Source organism: Danio aesculapii, chromosome 4 (assembly GCF_903798145.1).
Source record: "Danio aesculapii chromosome 4, fDanAes4.1, whole genome shotgun sequence".
Lineage (NCBI taxonomy): Eukaryota > Metazoa > Chordata > Actinopteri > Cypriniformes > Danionidae > Danio > Danio aesculapii.
The window spans coordinates 39,524,857-39,546,931 of record NC_079438.1 but is presented as its reverse complement, the minus strand read 5'-3'; the positions used below and the strand labels follow the sequence as shown (position 1 = coordinate 39,546,931).

At 32.2% G+C, this 22,075-nt stretch overlaps 1 protein-coding gene across 1 annotated transcript in view; it reads right to left on the bottom strand.

The window, feature by feature from the left end:
* snd1 (staphylococcal nuclease and tudor domain containing 1) overlaps positions 1-22,075 on the bottom strand; it is a 303,535-nt gene that overhangs the window by 265,956 nt on the left and 15,504 nt on the right. The window contains 4 exon segments of the mRNA XM_056455628.1: positions 13,046-13,135; positions 14,070-14,180; positions 16,933-17,091; positions 19,167-19,258. Coding sequence (XP_056311603.1) covers positions 13,046-13,135; positions 14,070-14,180; positions 16,933-17,091; positions 19,167-19,258 — 452 coding nt within the window.

Here is a 22,075-nt window from a genome sequence, read left to right as displayed (position 1 = left end):
TAACCAAATATAACCTTTATTCATTCTACCTATGAGATGAATCCTCAATACTCTACATTAAAGCATTTAACAGAAACCATTATAACCTAATTACCATCTGGTCCTTTAGAACCAAGGAGACAGAACCAATCCTATTTGTTAAATTTAATATTTTGGTACACAACACACAGCAGCTTTTATTTACACCAATGAAATATGATATCAGGTCAGGCTTGCAATGCCAACATCATTAAGGAAATAATTAAAACTTTGAGGGTTCCACTTCAGCAGACCTTTAAGTTGATGCCATTTGAGATCCCACACCTACGGCCATCAGATCTCCATTTGAACACCTTTAACAGATCCTTAACCTTTAAATGTGTTTGTTTGTGTAGTATTTATCAGCCAGCCTAATATTCAGGCCTCATGTCACACAAGGAGGTGTTGAAAGAAGAGAGGTAGCCGCCAGAAACCACTTGGAACACAGGAAATAAAATCTAATCTTCAATACTCTACATTAAAGTATTTGACTGAAACGATTATAACCTGACCTCCACCAGGTCTCTTGGAACCAAAGAGACAGAAAAGATGCTATTAGTTACATTTTATGGTTTAGTACCAGTCTATTATTTAGGCCTCATGTCGTACAAGTAGGTGTTGAATAAAAACAAGACGTGGCCACCAAGTCACTGCTCCACTTTAAACACAGGAAAGATTCACTTGTTGCCAGAGAAACGTTACTGTACGCTACTAAAGCAAACAGCTGCAAACAAAACGCTTCTCCCACTCTCCGTTCTCAAAAGAACAGCCCTCTTCTCATCCTACCACCATTACTGCACCATTTCACTCATGCAAGACAATGAAAGCGAGCCGACGGAGAACACAAAGGAGCTGAGAGAAAGAGAGGGCGGGAACGGTCCATCATTTGCGTTAGAAGAAAAGGGACAGGAAGAGGATTAAATCAAGCACTTACAAGTGTGACAGAGCATTTGTTTAGCAACAGATCTACTACTACTACAAAAAATTAAACAAATAATCAACACAGATATGCCGCCAACAAAGAGAGAGAGAGATGTTCCCATTTTCTTAAATAATAATTTAATATAAAAGGGAGACAAGGGCTTTGAAACAAGAGTTTCTAAACTACCTTGAATTATTATTAAAATATAATATAGTTAGAGAAATACACCATACATGGATCCATCCATTTATCGCTTCATTCATAGATAGCTTTATTTATAGATTTATTTATTTATAGATAGCTTTATTTATTTATTTATTTATTTATTTATTTTTTATTTGTAGATAGATAGCTTTACTTATAGCTTTAATTATTTATCTATAGCTTTATTTACTTATTTATGAATAGCTTTATTTGTTTATTTATAGCTTATTTATAGCATTATTTATTTATTTACAGCTTTATTTATTTATTTACTTGGACATATTTATTTATCACTTGGACATATTTATTTATTTATTTATTCACAGCTTATTTATTCATAGCTTTATTTGTTTGTTTGTTTATTCATTCATAGCTTTAATTATTTATCTATAGCTTTATTTACTTATTTATTTATGGATAGCTTTATTTATTTATTTATTTATTTATAAATAGCTTTATTTACAGCTTTAATTATTTATCTATAGCTTTATTTTATTTATGGATAGCTTTATTTGTTTATTTATAGCTTTATTTATAGCATTATTTATTTATTTATAGCTTTATTTATTTATTTATTTACTTGAACATATTTATTTATTTATTCATAGCTTTATTTATTTATTCATAGCTTTGTTTGTTTGTTTATTCATTCATAGCTTTAATTACTTATCTATAGCTTTATTTACTTATTTATTTATTTATTTATTTATTGCTTTATTCCTTTATAGCATTATTTATTTATTTCTTTATAGCTTTGTTTATTTATTTATTTATTTATTTATTTATTTTATTCATAGCTTTATTTGTTTATTTATTTCATCCATAGCTTTAATTATTTATCTATAGCTTTATTTACTTATTTATTTATAGCTGTATTTATTTATAGCTTTATTTATTTATAGCTGTATTTATTTACTTGGACGTAATTATTTATTCATAGCTTTATTTATTTATAGCTTTATTTATTTATTTACTTATTTATTCATGGATAGCTTTATTTATTTATTTAAAGCTTTATTTACTTGGACATATTTACTTATTTATTCATATCTTTATTTATTTATTCATAGCTTTATTTGTTTGTTTATTTATTTATTCATAGCTTTAATTATTTATTTATAGCTTTATTTACTTATTTATTCATGGATAGCTTTATTCATAGGTTTAAACATTTATTTAAAAATATATTTATTTATATATAGATAGCTTTATTTATTTATTTATATCTTTATTATTCATGGATAGCTTTATTTATTTATTAAGTGTAAAGTTTTGTTTTTTTTTGACATTTCACTTAGAACCACTCAGGAAAGTATCGAACAAAACGCAAGTGTTTTGAAGAGGCTCTTGAAGGTTAAAACTGCCACCTTTGACATGCAGGTTGAGACAGAATCATGTTTCATTATAGTATAGATGTACATGTACGGTTGCCATGACTTGCATAAATGTGGACCATCTGCTGAAAATGACAAATGTCACAGAAGCTCTGATGTTCAGAATCACATCGTAGTATATCATATCCCACGACATCTTACATGATCATCAGCCCCCATTATTTAATAGAGGAGTCGGTGATGTGGAAGATGACAGGCATTTGTACGGGTCTGGGTAATGGATCAGACATAATCAAACCTGAACAGCACAGAAATGCCTCAGAAAAAACACAAATACTATCAGATTGGAGCAAACGAAGACTAAATTATAGTTTTCAAAAACCCGTGAAGAGAAAACGAAGAGATGATTGGTGTTACAGCACAGACTGACAAATCTTCTGACTTTGAATGCAAAAATTAAAGCGAAACTGAAGGAGAAGAGGTTAAAAAAAAAAAACAGAGCATGTTACCATACTTTCCCAGTTAATGGGTGGCATGCTACAAGTCTATTATGCGTTTTTCGAAAAACGACATGCTTAAGCATTTATGGAGTGAGAAACCATTTGCATTTACTTCATTTACATTGATTACAATATAACTTATTTAATTTATGTTTGTTTGTCATGAAAGTTTAACGGTCTTGTACTAACCCCCAATGGCTTTTTCCCCAATGAGTATTTAAATGAGTCCCCTGTAAAGGGTTTTAAATAAGCAATAAGGAATTGTTTAATAATTACGCATTTATCTGCATACATTTCAAGCACAATAATCTGAACACTACCCATAAAAATGGATTTAATATATTGGTTTAATTAATTATATTACAGTCAAACGTTTTTACAAAGGACATATGTTTTTTTTTTTTAATCACTCCTTAGGTTTGGAAAACAATGTACAGCAGAAAAATGCACAGCAAAATACTTTTAAAATAGAAAAAGATCTTATTAAAAGTTTGCATAAGTTTGGTGCATGTAAATACTGCTACACTGGAGATATATACAGATGTTACCACTTCGATATGTTCCATTCTGCCGCCATGCGGCAGTAAATGCGCCTACAGTTTTGACCACGGGTGGTGCTTTATCCATAGACTTCATCAGCTAAAACATCACAACGCAATTTTCAGCTTTGCCTTTTCACAATACTAGATAGGACGGTACTGTATTGGCCCATTTCCACTGAGCAGTATGGTACGGTATGATTTTATAGCCGTTTCCACTGTCAAAAGGTACCTAAAAGTTAACCATACCATACCATTTTTTGGGTACCCTTTCCTGTAGCACAACAAAAGGTATCAAAAGGCGGAGCCAGACAAGCAGCTGAATGCTACTGGTTACAAAGAAACGTCACCAGCACTTGCACAAGCCAGGAGATGAAAAGAAGCGCCATTTTTAAATACACAGCCGAGACATTACACCGTAATAATAATATACATATAATAACAAGCCATGATCGCCCCGAGCTCAACAACCTCGTCCTCGTCTTGATGAACAGCCAAGTCAAGAAGAGCAGAATCTACCCTGTGTCCGGTAGTTGTTTTCAAGGCCGTCTAAAGAGCGAGTGGTTTCACTTTCTCGAGAGAGAGAGAGAGAGAGAGAGAGAGAGAGAGAGAGAGAGAGCATGCACATCTATATACGAAATAAACTTCTTGAGCTGATGATAGTAACGTGCGCGTGGTTCTTGAATTGCTTCTGATATCTGATCCTTTCAGAAATGGATAACGCGAGAGGGTAATGCTTCAAAAAACAAAGGAAAAGCCAGAAAAAACAACGGCGCAAACAATTTCACCTTTTGGATTATTATGAACTCAGAATGACGGAATAACTTTCTAACAGGAGGTTACATGTGCTGGTGAAGATTAAAGATGCAGATGAGAGGTTACTGTGGGCTATACGTTTCATGGTTTTTTTTTTTTACGTGAATAAGGACGAAATGTATGCTGTGTTTAGTTTTTTGTCATTAATAACATATCGGAGACTGTAAGGGTCTTTATGTGTTCATACATGTTGGATGTATTTATTTATATAACTGCAGTTGTTACAGTCGGCTATTTTGCCCTATCATTGATCTGCAGTTATAATCAAATAATGTTCATAGAAAGGTTAGTAATGAACATTATATACATTTATACACTCATACTTGTGTTTAAAAGCATCTGTTTTGTGAGAAGTGCTTCTCATATGATATGTGAACGACTCGTACAGCTTTACTTTGACATTTCCTCAAGCGATAATGACGTCATCTGAAACTTTGTCGTACACCACGCCCATTGGTACCCTTCTGGTTTCCTTTATCCTTTAGAAAACATGTCTACAATACATGGTGAGAAGCACAGCTCTAGGCTGCAAATATTAAACAAATATAAGAATTTAATTCTTTAGCCTTTATAGTGTCTTATTAAATTGCGTTGCGGTAAAAAGAATGTTCGATTTCTAAGTTTTATCTACAATATGAAAAAAGAAAAATCTCTAATAAATTAAACCCATGTAATGGCATTCGTTATAACCAGTGTTGGGGAGTAACTAGTTACATGTAACGTCGTTACGTAATTTAATTACAAAATAAAAGTAACAGTAATTCGTACAGTTACTGAGAAAAAAAATGAGTAACCAAATTAGTTACTTATGAAGATGGTAAAGATTACAAATGGGTTACATCTAAAATATTCTTTAAAAATCTGAGATGTGTAATATATTAATCTGTTGCTTTGCCTGTTTTTGATATGCACGATGCCTTCTGCTAAGGCCATTTATTAGAGCGGTGCCAAGCGGTAATGCCTTTGATTGGTTTTCCGGTTTGAAATTGCGGCACACCGCCTATATGCCACTGAAAGCATTAGGCTACAACAACCAGCCTAAGAGCTGCCACCATGGCGAGTAATAAAAATGCATTTCATTGCTGGAAATTTTAAAATCATTTCACCCTGAAATCTGAGAAGGGCACCTAGCCTATATATTATAAAAGTAAATAGTTATCGTGAGTGTACAGAAATAAAAACAGACCCTTTCATTTCGAATGATGCATGATGACTCACAAAGTTATCGATTTGTGAATTTCAGGGCACCAACAGACTCCTCTAGCCAAAGCAATTTTATCACATTAACAGTGTTAGGTAGTAGTGTTGCTACAAGTAGTGACGCTACTAGCTTAACTACATTCTCAGTAGCGTGGCGGTAGCGTCGCTGCTTTATAAATCAAAAAGCGACATTGACAGAGCTGTGAAGCCAGTGTCCAGCCGATGAAAGTAAATCCATATGAGTTGAGTAACGATTTCTTCTTCTTCTTTCTGTTTTTGGTATGTATAGACACACATACATATATATAAAAATACACATTAGGAGTGTCAAAACTAATTGTTTCTTAGGTGCACCGCAATGCAGATGCGGACAATTCGGTATCGGTTCAGTAATAATCATAATCGGTTATGTACTGACGTAATTTATCTCATATGCGCTATGTCGCCGTAGCTTACTATGGCAAGGGAGGCGAGGATGAGTGTTTAAAATGCTCCAACTACTTAAAAATGCAGAAACTGTGCACAACTTCACTGTGTGTTTGCTGGACAGTCTTTCACTGACACTTACAGCAGAAGCCCCTATTTCACTGCGATTGAGAGAATGAAAGTAAACTCCATTTCTTTCTTTCTTTCTTTCTTTCTTTCTTTCTCTCTTTCTCTCTCTCTCTCTCTTACTGTGGCCCATTTGACCTGCTGGCATGACTTTTCCTCTCGGCTGCTACTGCAATACTTCTGGATCCAGACACGAGTGCGTGTCTGCAGATCGAGTTATCTCCACCGCGTCTAGATCTGGATCAGCTGTGAACGCTGCTGCCGTTTATCATTGTTACTCATCTGTGAAGAGCGTCAGCGCGTAAGAGCCAATCGCAGCCCTTTCTGTTGAGCGCATGACCAATCAAAGGGGTGTAAGAACTTGCTAGACAAGGCTCAGAAAGCAAGCGGGATATATATATTTGATTTTTTGCTATAAATGCTTGTGTTTTGTAAAGGTACAGTTTGTATATCTGACTGTTTGTATTAAAGGACAAAATTGTATTACAAATAGTATATAAATATAATTATATTATACATTTTAATACAAGAATTGCTGTGAAAATATAAATTGTGTATGGAAAGCATCGTCAATGCACAGTGATATCGAATTGAACCGAATGAATGGCATGATAATCGTAACCGAACAGTGAGACCAGTGAAGGTTCACACCTCTAATATACATACACAATATAATGCTTATTCCCAAATAATTTCCCTTTGCTATAAATTACTATAATATTTTAAATGTATAACACCTGGTTTTATTGGATTCTTTGTTTTCGCTGTTATATTCGATAATTTGTTTCTGTTTAGTACAGCATATAATTTACAGTAAATATCTGAACAATTTTTTGTTATAAGGTCTCGTTTTGTGGTGGCTGTACTTTAAAATTAAATTAATATAATTTTAATTCAAGTGATGAAAGATTTTGAAATTCTAACAGTAAGAGTGCTAACGTCACACCTGCTTGGTATAAATGCTTGAAAATGATTTAGTTGAAAATATCCATTGGAAATTTTATAAGCAATCAAAAAGTACTAAGATGTATCAGTTACTTTATTTTTATAAAGTAACTGAAAAGGTACACTACTTCTTACATTTAAATATGGTATTTGTAATCTGTAATCTATTAAATTTCCAAAGTTACGTCCCCAACACTGGTTATAACAACACAGGACAGGATACGTTTAATAAAAACTTATCAAATGTCTCATTCTGAACAAATAAATGTTTTCATAACGGAAAAAGGAAATCAGAAGCTCAAGACATAATCTTTAAAATTATGACATATTAAAAAATTTGCAAATATATGCAGATGTTTGTGGTACAACGATTACAGTGAAGCATTAATTAAATCCTTATCCTTCACAGAGTGAAACAAATCATCACCGCACAGTTGAGTAGTGACAAACAAAAATAGAAATTGTATTTTTTTCTTGGAAAAAATATCTTTTTGAAACTAATATCGTTTGGATAATTTGTCTCTTAATTTTAATGTTTTTTTGTGTTGTAAAAAAATTCTAATGAAACCTACAGACTCAAACTGAAATATTGTGCACATTAACAAACACTAAAAAAAGACTCACAATCAACATATACATTGCCTTAAGCAGATCACTTGCAGAAATATTGGGCTGAGTGATGTGGAACTCTATGTAGGTGTGTGCTTGTGTGCTCCTAGACGCACACGGTTTCAAATCATCAAGGTCGCCAATGCAAATCAGTGGTGTTATTTGTCTGTGTGGTCGTGTGGCAAAGCAGATCTGGGAACAGTGAGGAGAACATTGTGCAGTTTCATTAGCAGGCACACATGCAAGGCACTTCACCGCAAGCTGCCAACAGGGATCTAAAGCTCAGATCCATGACTCACTCTGATACTGCAGACCAATGAACACCACAGGGAGCCACTGCCACCTAAAGACTACCATTGGAACTACAGCAAAAGCACACTAGTAGGCAAGAAAATTATTTGAAGATTTGGTATAAATGATTTTGAATAGGCATATAATTGACATTCCACTGTGAAATATATGTACTGGAGTTTTGCTAATGCTTCCCATATTGGTATATGTTTAACATCAATGTGAAACAAATTAAAGAAAGCATAACTATGGCAAAAGCGGGGTACTTTCAGCACTTCATTGATTTTATTTTATCAATATTAGAAAGTCTTCTGTTTATTATTACAGTACAAATTTACCATTTCATTTTAAACTACATTTTTCACATGTATTTTAATAGTTATTAATACATTTTAATTAACTTTATTTGTGGCAAACATATTCTCTGTCACTTTGCAAATTAATGCACTTGCCAAAAAAAAAAAATGAATCTAAATAAATAAATAAGGCTATTTACATAAGAGGTCTTTTCAATTAGGCAAGACTACCATGATAATATAATGATACACATAAAAAAAAAAAAAAGTGATGAAGAAACTGGAGAAAAGTGTTTGCCCATTTAACATTAAACACAAATAAGCATAAAGTGCAGAACAATGTACACCATTAATAGTAGTACTACTTATATTATTGTCATTATTATTATTGCTATTTTATTTTATTTTTTTGGCCTTTTTTTTGCCTTTATTAGATAGGACAGAACTGAGACAGGAAGCGAAGTTCGAGAGAGAGAGAGAGAGAGAGAGAGAGAGAGGGGGAAGTAGGGTAGGGAAATGTCCTTGAGCCGGGATTCCAACTCAGGACGCCCTGACACCATGTCGACGCGCTAACCACCAGGCTATTGCGCAGCCTATTATTGCTAGGTTTCTTTTTTTTTTTATTGATAGTATTATTATTATTATTTATTAGTTATTAATTTTTATTATTATTAATATTATTGATAGTGTTATTATTATTATTATTATTTTAATTCTTATTCTATTATAGTTTATAATTTTGTTATTGTTGCTATTATTGTTATTATTGCTAGTTTTATTATTATTGTTGTTGTTGTTGTTTTTGTTGTTTATTATTCTATTATAGTTTATTAATTGTTATCGTTTATTATTTTTATTATTATAGTTATTTATTATTAGTTATTTATTATTATAACTGTTTTAATTCATATTCTATTATTAGTTTATTATTTTGTTATCGTAAATTATTGTTGTTGGTTATAATTATTATTATTTGTTATTGCTATAATTTTCATCATTATTATTATTGTTAGAATTCTTATTTTATTATAGTTTATTAATTTGTTGTCGTTTATTTGTATTTTATTGTTATTGTTATTATTATAATTATTTTTGTTATTAATATTATCATTATTAATATACAGTAAATAATAATATTTAATAATATTAAGAACAATATCATCAACAACCAGAATAATAACAATAAACTGAGTATTATCTGTTATAATATTAATATTATACATATAAAGGACCAGAAAAGCAAATCAATTACAAAAGCAAACTTATATGCCAGGACATAAAAAGAGCTTACAAATACTTGCCATTCTGCCTTTGTCAGTAGTTTTTCTGTTGAGTCTCACACACCCTACATACACACACGCTCACACAATTTCAAAGTATATCTTCTTTCTCTCCCGGCTCAGAGAGATCTGAGGCAAGCTAAAGCTCGTATAAATGTTTTATTCTTCACTTCTGGTATTTTCTGACTCAGGCAAAAACACACTTTTGTGTCTGCGGATTTTTGAAACTAATTCTGTAAGCAGATTGCAGTGCAACACCTTTACATAACCAAAGGCCAAATATGAATATTTTAAAGGTCTTGAAGTTCAGTGAAACAACCTTACTTTAAGGAGAATGAGGAAACTTTCTGCAAAAGCACAGCTGCTGACTTTCCAGAGAGAGAGCGAACAGTGTCAACAAATCAATTAAGCCGAAGCGGTTTAAGTTAACAAAATTCACTGATGTGGTTTTATCAGCAGTTACCATAAAAAGAAAAAAAACTACCAAATATAACATGAAACTGCAGTCATAGCCAAGTTTTATCAGCATAATGTGATCCATTCACAGCTTCATCTAAATTGTCAATTATTTCATCCCAAAACAATCTGTAAATAGCATGTTAACATCATTTCTGTCATGTTAATTCAATACAAGAAAAAATAGCATATTTTATAGCCTTGGTAAGCATTATAGGCTTTACATTTCTATAAATCCCAACCCCAAAACTATTGTAATGTAGACTGAGTATTAAAGAAATGCAAGTCAGTATGTTAAACTAAATAGTTGTAAATGTCATACTGAGAAAAACAAGAACAATAGAAAAGTGAAAACCCCTTAAGGCTGATTTATACTGTCGCCTGGCGCCACTAACCTCTACTGACTGCGCGCACCTCACGAAAGGGACGAGGCTTTTATACTTGAAGCGTTCACTGTTGTGATATTCTTTAACACAACAGGGGGGGGTCAAAATAAACACACCGTAAAATCAGATGGATAAACATAGCAGTAGGAAGTTTCCGGAACTACGTCATATCATTAACATCATTCAAGATTTTTAAACGAATTATTTTTATTAATTATTTTAATGATTATAAAGACTTTTTTAATTCAAACTTTGAGGCATCACTTCCTTTTGTTCATATCTCAGACAGTTCTACCTGCTATAATTTATTAAAATATGAATGACAACAGAACATGGGTTGCTCTACAAATATATATCTTTATTACGGAAAGAATAAAAGCAAAAAAGTTCACTTACTAAAAAATACTGACGGTTTTTTTTTATTTAGCCAACTCCACAATTCACACATTACTGTCTGGCTAGTTTCTGTCTTCTACTTATATTCTAAAAAGGCAATAATGGTCATTCCGGACCATAATCACCAATATAGCCTAAAAACAGGGCTTCAATATATTGTGAACTGGTGATTTACATTATTTTGGAGCTATCAAAGAATTAATTTGTGACTTTATTTTAGTTTTTAAACTATTAAATTGTTTTAAATTCAAAATTGTAATGTATACATCAGTGTAAAACCTATGAATGAAGGAAAAACATATTCTGTGATATTAAAACCGTATGAGTCTGCACTTTTGCCATGGTCTCTCTTTTTAGTTTTAACAAACGTATCCCTCAAGCTTTTCTAAACTTTAACAAAAACTTTTTTCACTGCTGTTGCAATTTCTAACCAAGAATTATTGGTCATCTGGTTATCCCTATGACCACGCATGGACGAATCATAAAGATGGCTATACAGGCATACCTTGTTTCAGACAAAAATCTCTTCAAAATGATTGATATTCAACTCGAACGAAATGTGGCACCGCACGAACGGTTCGCTCGAGTCAAAATTATGTGCATCATATTTTGTGTTCAACAAACATCAACTTCACAAACACTTTAGAACCACTTTAGCAAACGGCAAGTAAACTCTCATTGTTGGGGGAACTATCCCTCTTACGATTTTAGTTATCTGCCATCTTGCAATCACGCAACTAAAACGCTCAACTAACCGTGCTGTTCGGCAACAACAAACCGCCGTTCAGATGTTTTTCAAACTCGCTGTGAGTAAATGGAGACCTTCTAAGTTATCATTGCCTTGTGTATTGTAGGCCGAGGACACGAAAGCAGATCTTCAGCTGTTATTTAGCAGGAGAGCTTGAAGGCTGCAGCTGTACAGAAGCGCTGAGACGACCCAAGGCTGACTCGACACAGTATGCAGAATCAAATGAAACACCTGAGACCCGAAAGGCCCGTCTCGCTGACAGACACAATAGAGAACAAGGCGTCTGGGAGACAAGTGTGTCAAGTGCAGTCAGCACTTTTAAGAGATTCCTTAGAAGGAGTTGAAGCGACGGCCATTGTTATGTTGGGATTCAGCTGGTAAGAATTGTTGCGTTTTGCTGGTGTGGAAGCGTTGATTAAACTCTGTCAAGTTCTTATGTTATTTTTAGATGTTCTAAGGGAAACAGGACTGTGTTTGGACATCAAGAGTACGGCCGAGGGGCAAACAGCTGATTCCAAATCAACAGGTTTCAGTGACCTTTATTAAAAATGTTTTTGAAGCGTTCTGAACTACAATAGTAGATATTATTAGAGGTCTTATAGTTAATTGTAAAAAATAAATAAATAATTAAAAAAAACAAAAAAACAGGGCTCGAAATCAACTTTTCCTTGGTAGCACCGGTGCTCCTAACTTCAGAAATGTAGGCGCACAAGCCAAAATGTTGTCGCACCCATCAATTATGTGCACCGTTACTACAAGTTTTATATTAAGAGATTTATCGCATTAGAAATCAGCATTAATCAAAACTAACAAACCAAAAAAAAAATCTGCATGCATCAAACACTAATTTAATTTCAAGCCCATTCAAGGACCTACGTTTGTTTGTAAGCACTTTCCAGGCCTTGAATCCACATGCCAGAAATTGAAGTACTTTTAAGCACTTTCAAGAGAGGTGGGAACCCCGATTAAAATAGATTTAAATAGAGTTGATTCTTTGCATTTATGATGGTTTCATTTGGATTAAAATAATTCTAAATCATTTCAGTTTCGTGACTCAAATGCCACGAAGTAATATATATCAATAATAGAAATAAAAACATTTATAGAAAAATAAAATAAAAGATCAATGATACATTCATAACAATAAGTATTAAAATAAGCAGGTCTTAGAATGTAATATTTGTATTACTGCTGGTATAACTGAATGTTAAAACATTCATGTGTTATTATTTATGATTACATAATAATAACACCACCATTTAATTATGATAACATACCATTGGGCATTACTTGTTTTGGAATAAAAATGTCAAGATGGCCTTTGCTGTGTAACAATAGAAGTAGCAACAGATTTTACTTGATACAGGGACACTCATTCTAATGTACATCCTAATCCTAAAGTGTCATTGTATTGAAATAATACTTACAATTAATATCTTTATCAAAAAAAAAAAAAAAAGAGGGAAAAACGCATCATGTCATTGACTTTTGCATCTCTGTTCTGTGGTGTGCTTCAATCTGAAACGTTTAACCAAACATGAACAAACACTCACCTTTGCAACAAACTGTCTGTCCTTCTGGTCCAGATTGGCTGTGGGAGCAACATAGTCCTTCCAAATTCTCACTTACGCTCTTTCGCTGATCTGCAGGGTTTTAAAGAGTGCGAGAGACGGCATTTCACTAAAATGAAAACCTGCATATGTGCACATGATTAAATTAAAGACACAAACTCATGTGCTCCTATCATATTTGCTTCTGATTGTGTTTAATGCTTCAATAATCCAGCGGGTGGAAATCGTGGCCTGCGTTTTGAATGGCTGTGTTTTGTGCTGAAATGTGAATCGCAGTCTGAGAGAGAGACTAAAGTAGGGCTGATAGACAAAAATACCATGATAAACACAATGATTTAGAATGATTTCTGTAAATTCAATTAATTTAATAGTTTATATACACTGACCACATAAAAAAGGCTATACTAAAGCATTTTAAAGCATAGACTCTAAAATCTATTCATTCGTTCATGCCCTAAAAAAAATGCAGGGTCCACACAATTCATCCTGGTTGTCCAAACACAAATTAATTATGTCAACTTAACAAATGTAGGAGGATTGAACATAAAACAATTAATTTGTTGCAAAAAAATCTCAAGAATTGTGTCGTTTTAAGTCATTTTACATAAGCTTAAACAAGCAGCAAAATTATTTAGTTTGAGTGTATGAGATCATATTTCTCACTTTATTTAGAACTTCAGAGCAAACATTTATTCGGAAATATTAAACATTAACGAAATACAAAAACTAATTTCCAAAACTAAACAAAATATCATCAATTAAAGACAAATCTAAGACGCTGTTATTCATGTTTCTGACTGCCTCCCTGTAATGGCGTGTAATACTGCTCTCATGTACATTATGAAAAAGTATTACCAAAAACTTTGTATTTTGGGGCACTAAATAAAGGGTAGAGCATAATATGAAACAGTATTTTGTTTATTTGGTATATAGTCACATTGCACAACCCTAGTCTGAATTGTCTGATCCAGCAGTGTATTTGAACAAGTGTCCGACTGTGAAATACTGACCGCTCTGCTGCTCTGAGCTTCTCTGCACCCTGTGTGTAAACAGCCATGGACCAGTCAACACAACGAGCAAAGCCTTCCTTCAGCAGCAGCTCCGTGATGTTTCCGTTCTGTAATGACCCACACACAAACATATTGTTAGCAAAGAATGGGGGGAAAGGGGGCAAAAAGAGAAAGGCAGGAAGTACACTGGAAAACCTTTTTTTTAGGTTAAAATTTGTGTTACTTTGATGATAACCATTAATAAAATGATAATAATAACAATAATAACAGTAACAATAATAATAACAATAATAATAATAATAATAATGACAATAATAATAATAATGACAACAATAATAATAATAATAATAATAATAATAATAATGATGACGATGATAATAATAATAATAATGACGATAATAATAATAATACCAATAATAATGATATTTTTATTATTATTACTATTATTATTATTATTATTATTATTGACAACAATAGCCTTATTTTATGGAATTATTTCATATCTGTTTATATTTCATGGGGTTTTTGAAAAAATATTTGAGTTAAAAATAAATTGACCTCTCTGGAAACTGAGTTTCAATTATGTTAAATAATAAGGCAGCCTTATGATTACTCAAGTGTATTTTAACAGTAAAATTGATCAAAAAAAATTGAAACAGTATGCAAAAATATAAATAAATTCAATAAAAATCAATTAGGAAGAAAATAAATAAATAAATAAATAAATAAATAAATAAATAAATAAATAAATAAATGCATATTTCATAAGACTTGCACAATACCAAACAGCACTAAGGTTAATGTGCAACATTTTATTAAGCAAAATCATACCGTGTGAAAAGTAACACATTGTGTTTGACACTAATCAACAATGACTATGACGTGATGAGGCTTTATACCTGCACAACTAATGTTTCACTGTGAATTAATTACATTTAATAAAGAATTAAATTTGCCATCAACAGGCCTGATCAACAAAAAACCTGCACAGTATATTAGTCTACAGCTGAATCACTGAATGCGGCCTTAGCATTTACAGCAAATTTACACACTATAGATGCCAAAAGTACGAGTATTTTGGTCAATTTCTGAAAGTTGAGTTGAATGCCATTTACATCGGTGATCTATTTTTATTCTGTTGTACGGCTCGTAACGCTTCATAGTTCTTAAAGCTGGAACTCAGTGTTCACTTGTCTTGAATAATTGCTCGAGGAAACAACGTTTACCTAATTTGTTTTTCTTCTGCTGTGGTTTCAAAACTGGAGCGCATCTTTTCCTTTAATTAGTTTTGATGGTCACTGGAGTTCGTGAGCTGAAAGTTACAGTTCTATGCTGGCTAAAAACTTTAAATGCGATTAGATATGACATTTAGAAAAAGGTACTGATTTTTGAAAACAAAAAAGCAAAGGGAAAACTATGTGATAATCACAAATACTGTTTAACAGATATTTGAAAGAAATTTTTTTGAACCAAATAGATTTCAGAACTAATTTCTAATAACAAAATTTTTATTTCTTTGCCATGATGATCGTACATAATATTTACAAGATGCTAGTAATCAGCTTAAAGTACAAGGCAAGGCAAGTTAGGTTAATTAGGCAAGTCACTGGAGAACAGTGTTTTGTTTTGTAGCCAATCGATAAATAATTTCTTAAGGGGGCTAACAATATTGAATAAAAAAAAAAAAATTAGATTTTACTCCAGCCAAACTCAGAAATGAGAATTTTCCCAGATAAATAGATAGATAAAATATCAGCATTTGGTACATACTTTCATTATTATCTTTGCTTGAACTGACCCTATCTAATCCTGTTTATATGAAACGAACCTGCTCCCAAGCAGGTTTGAGCTACCAGAACTTTTTCTCTACTATTTCTCTTTCACAACAAGTCTCAGATGAGTTTAGAAGAACTAAACGATCCTGGATCGTGTCAAATCGTCAATATCCAAATCCAGCTAATTGAGTAATCCACGTACGAAGAACGGACCTCAGGTATAAACATGAACGTGCCTTTTTTTCTACTTCACCTACTTTGGTCTATTGACCAAAATGCATTTTAACACCAGGTTTAAAAAATATGAGTTATGCTTTATTTTAAGTTATATTAAGTACTATGTACTTACATCAAAAAATAAGTACAATGTACTTAGTGTTTATATTGTCAGGGTTTCAGCAGGTTTCTTCAAGTCAAATTTAAGACCCTTTCAAGACCAATACGAGTGAAATTTTAGACTTAAAACAGGGCTAAACACTAAGGATTTTTTCTAATGGGCTGGTTGCTAGTAAAGAGATTTGTTGCGTTAGTTTTTGATGAGGAAATTTAATTTAGAGAATTTGCGGTAAAACTGTCTAACAGCTGTTATGAATTGTATCGTTTTTGCAATAAAAAACGTAAATATAAACAAATATTTTTAAGATGGGTGTCAGCCCAATAGGGTATCTTTACTTGGATAGGACCTGTTTATAATGATTTAAAACCTATAGAACTATAATTCAGTGAATTTAAGAATTTAAGACATTTTAAGACTCTTTAAAACCCCGCAGACACCCTGTATTGTATTGCTGAGGATTTATTGGGGATATTAAGCTGGGTTAAGGTGTAAAGGGTCAACAGTGTAATTAGAAATGTAATTACAGATGCAATTACATGCAAATAATTGTAAAATATAGGTACCATGTATGCACATGCATGTGTATAACAAGTGCATTGTAGCAAATGATTAGTTTAAACGTACGTACAGAGTTAACATGACTTAGATTAACCAAAAGATGCATTGGAGGAAACATTCAATAAGCTGGAATGCTTTATGCGCTGGCTGATGAATCTGAAAGTTGTGTGGGGTGTAGAGGATTCATACCGGATGCATGATGGTACCCAGAATGACCTGGTTTGGACAGGACTCCAAAATGATCTGCACATCTCTCTGAAGAAGTCGAGACTCGGTGAAGAACTTTGCCTCTGCTGCGAAGGGCTCAGGGGTCTCGCTGCCATCTGCCTCCCGCTTAAACGTAGGGCTCTAGAGACAAAGATGTTCATGTGCATTTCAGAAAACATGTCTTTTCTGTAACCTAATGGGACACACTAAGAATCAAATTACAGAAAACTATTTTACTAATGTACACAAACCCTGTCCAAGTAAAAATTAGCTAAAAAAAATGTAAGTTGTAAATAACAATAATAATAATAATAATTAAACCTAATTTAAGGAATGATTACTTCTAATTGTGTCGTTAATGTAGATTATAATCTTATTTATTTTTTTTTTGCTTTTGTTAAACTTGCTTATCTGAAAATAAACTTAAGTTTCAAGTACTTAAATTAATAGGATGTGCTTTTTGATTGGGGCTGGGAGATACAGCAAAAACAAACAAAAAAAAACCTCATATCACATTTCATTTATCATGCGATAGCGATAATTATTGTATATTTTTTAACAATACATTTAGGAATATTAGGATTTTAACCACTTTATTTTCATTTACCAACATTACTAAAGGCAAATAGTTTTAATAGTCAAACACAAATATTTAAAATATCTCATCTCTTTATAATAAAATAAGCAGACTCTTAAAGAGACTCTTTAACATGATAAATAAAATGTGTTAATTAAATTACAAAGTGTGTACAATGGTGAAGGTAGATCATCATCTGTAAGGTATCAATAATAATGATACAGTAAACCTTAAACTCTGTCAACAAAACAAATTATGATGATCAAACCTGAGCTTTCAAGTAAAAAAAAAAAACTAACCTTCATTATTCAAATACAAACTGCAACATTACAAACTGTGAAGTTGAATGACTACATTACACCCTATGCTTAAAAACTTTCAGATCCGGGGCTAGTAACTGGGATGCACAAGAAAAGAAACCAAAAAGCCACCCGAGTGACATCCTTTTTTTTTTTTACAATTTCCTCACTGCTGCTATACGGCACTCTTTGTCGCGTGTGTTGTTATTCTGACCTGATGTGACAAGCACGGGCGCGTGGTTTCCTTCACCATTTTCTGTAGCATCTCTCGTAACTATGCAACCAACAACCGTTTTCTCAGAGGATGACAAACAGATGCAAATTTATAGAGAAAAGTAAAAGCACTGCAGTGTTTGGATGCGCGGTGTTTGTCTCAGGTAATTAGTCTGCCGTTACTGCAACGTGCATATTCCAAAGTGTGAAGTAGATAGGTTAGTTCTACTTACAAGAATTGTGGCGCACTTGTGGCATTTGGAACACTTCAGATGCTTTTTAACAAGGTGTACTTGGAAAATGCGTATGCGTCACATCGCTAATCAGTGGAGTCGCGCGTCTCCATTGGAAGTGACAAGCTTATAGGCATTCCTTCCAAGCCGTATGCTTAGCAGCCACATTAATAAAACTATAGCCTTCATACTAAACGTTATTTTTAAATCGATATTGACAATGGTGTTTGGTTAGTAAATAACAATACTGCTTTTATCACGCAGTCCTATTTTTGATTACTGAAATTTTGTTGTTGTTGTTATTATTATTACTACTAATACTTTATTGTTTAATGTTTTTCCATGCTTTCATTTCAAAATTTAAATAAGTAAAATTTACTATATGCCCTTCCTAAATTAATTGTGTATATATTGTATAAATTATTTTATAATTGTAATAAAGCTGTCAAAATATGTTTTAAATTTTAAGGCTCGACATTCGATCTCGGATTATTCATGTCCACTTCAGACAACATACACCATCCGTGAATCCACAGGGAACCACTCAGAATCCACCCCCAGAAAACATAATTACAATCTATTACAATGTACACAAACCCTGAAGAGCCACTGAATGGAAAGTCTAGTTTCTAGCACTAACACATTTAATTGAGCGCAGATATGGAGTTGGTTTTTTTCATGATTAGTGAGATGAGGCGGTAAGATGGTCTACTGAATTCATGAAACGGTACTGGTGGAGGAAAACCTAAAGGGAACCTCTTAGGGCTTCCTATCAAGAGATACGTGGAGAAGAACTAATGAGAAACCCTGAAAATATTGGTCTCATGGGCTCTGCTGAAAGAAATTGGGTTTTTTGGTATTCACGGAGATGTATGGAGAGTATCCGAAGCTCACCTTGATTCCAGACAGCATGACTGTCACGAGATAGTAGTCAGGCAGAAGTAGTGCTCGAACCATGCAGCCATCGCGCACATGCTCGATAATAGCTGTAAAAGATGAGAAAAAGAAAAAGCTTTCGATTAGTTTCTGATGTTGCTTTGCACAAAAAGAAAATACATTCGCTTTTAAAGGTGTCGTTAATTGCTTTGAAAAGCTTTTTTCATTCTGTTTAAAGTAATCTCAAGTGAAACACAAAGAGAGGGTAAGAAAGAGTAACTCCTTTAAAAAAATTTTTTTTTAAAAACTGACAATAGTGTTTTATCATCACAGTTCTGCCAGCGAGAGTGGTTGAGCTTAAGTGCTTCAAATGAAAAGAGTGTTGAAAGCCAGGGACGGGGCATGTCAGATACTAGAGAGTATTTGATTGGTCAAGATTTGATGAGAGAGAAAAAAAAAATTTAGGCAAAAGAGACAAATTTAAAGATTTACATGTTTTTATCGATTTTATATATATATATATTGTCCTTGTTTTGTGCCACACAGCTTACAGATAACCTTAAGACTAACAATACCGATACTTGCATATAAAAAACATTATTTTAATTTCACAGGATGCAACTTGGAACTGTTAAGTTGACTTAATTTTTATAATTATGCAAATTGTACTCCCTTTCTAAAATATAAAGTAAACTAATCACTTTTTTTCCAATACACCTTTATTTAAATTTTTTTTTTTACTTCTTTTGCATCTAGCAAAACGACATACAGTAAAATAAATGTGCTCTTTCAGACTCCAGTGTGTCTTCTGAATTCAATACAGGCTAATTGTACATTTTATAGACTTAATGAAGCACCAAATACGTAATAGTGATAATTACAGTAATTATTTGAAAACAAACATGCTAAAATAGTTTGACACTGTAAAATGGGATTAGTTGACTTTAAAAAAGTGAGTACATAATAATAAAAAAGTCAACTTAACAGTTCCAATGGGTTTACTTACACTATTTTTGTAAAGTCAACTTGCTGCTTTTAAGGCAATTGTACTCTCAAAAATATTTTTGCTGCTTGTTCAAACTGCTTACTTAAAAAGAGCTGATTCAACACTATTTTAGAACTCAAACACGTTTTTTTTTAAGAGGGGGACAAATTGTTTTATGTTCAATCCACTTAAATTTTTAAAAACAGTTAACTTAATCGATTTGTGTTGGGACAACATGAAGGAATTGTGTGGAACCCTGCATTTTAAACCTGTAAGATCTTCATAAAATAGATAAATGCATATATAATAAATACACTTAAAATAAACAAAAATAAATAAACAAATAAATAAATATTTCCTTGTACTAAAGTCGCAGCTGGAAGGGCATCTGCTGTGTAAAACATATGCTGGATAAGTTGGCGGTTGTTTCTGCTGTGGCAACCCCTGATGAATAAAGGGACTAAGCCAAAGAAAAAATACATAAATAAATAAATAAATAAATAAATAAATAAATAAATACTGAACTCTAGTAAATTTTGGATTTAATGACATTTTGTGCTTATGGTTTGTGCTACCCAACACATGCTTGTATGGGATAAAAAAAAATTTCTTTACAAGCTTTTCAATTTCTATATTGACCAAAAACTATTCAAACACATACTGGAATTGAAAGATATTCAAGTAAAAACTTATTAAACAATATATTTTGAAAGACATAAAATATCAAGCATAAAAAATAAGCAATGTTTTTTTTAAATGTGTATGTTCTACAAATAGATGTCTTACCCCATGGTTTAATATGATTCTGTTGAGAGCACTATATTTGACAAAAAAATGGTTGTAAATGAATGGTTATGATTATATTTTACAAAATGAATTAATCAATAAATGCACATAATGAGATACCATTTTCTATGATAAATCTGCAAACATTAAATAAGGAATCCAAAAAAAAATAAATAAATAATTAGATAAATAAATAAATGCGACGGTGAAAACAGACAATTTATGGGAATATAAAATGAATTTCCGAAAAAAAGAAGAAGAAAAGAAAAAAAAAAACACATTACTGTGATTACATTAATGGTGAAATAACATCATGACAAATAGCAATATGTACAAATAAATCAATAAAAATACCAGGATAAAACATTGGGTCATGCCTCTATGGCTCCCGAAGTCTTTTGTGCTGCTGTCTCCAACCAGTTTAATAAATCTTAGCTGATTAAAGGTACGCATTCAAAATAAAACAAAAACACTTTTGAATACATGTAATAAGATACCATTTTCAATTATAAATCTGCAACCATTAAATAAGGAATCCAGAAAAAAAATCATTGTGACAACAGAATTTATAGGATAAAAAAATGGATTTCAGAAAAAAAAAAAAAAAAAAAAAACATTGTGGGATTAAACAAGTCTTTTCCACATTCATTATTCAAAACGTCTAACAAACGAATGAAAAGTAATCCCTTTTTCACATGAATTGTGAAATAACATCATGACAAATACCGATATGTAAAAATAAATCAATTAAAATACCAGGATAAAACATTGGGTCATGCCTCTATGGCTCCGGAAGTCTTTTCTGCTGCTGTCTCCAACCAGTTTAATAAATCTTTGCTGATTAAAAGTTAAAAATAAAACAAAATAAAAAATTTTATAAAAACAATTTTTAAATGTAGTGTACTTTAATTCTATTCTATTTTTGTGGAACCTTTAACATTTTATGAAGAACAAAACGGTGGAAAATGTGCTACTCAACACTGTTTGATCAGTATGAAAAAAAGCCACAGACTAATGGCTAAAGAACTGAAACATAATGGGACTCTTTAACAGTCCTAATACTTCAAACCAAAAACATTCAGCATGTTAATTTGATTCAAACTTTGAATTTCAAGTTTCTCCAAAACCCAAACTGTCAGCCCACTTCACAGAGTTC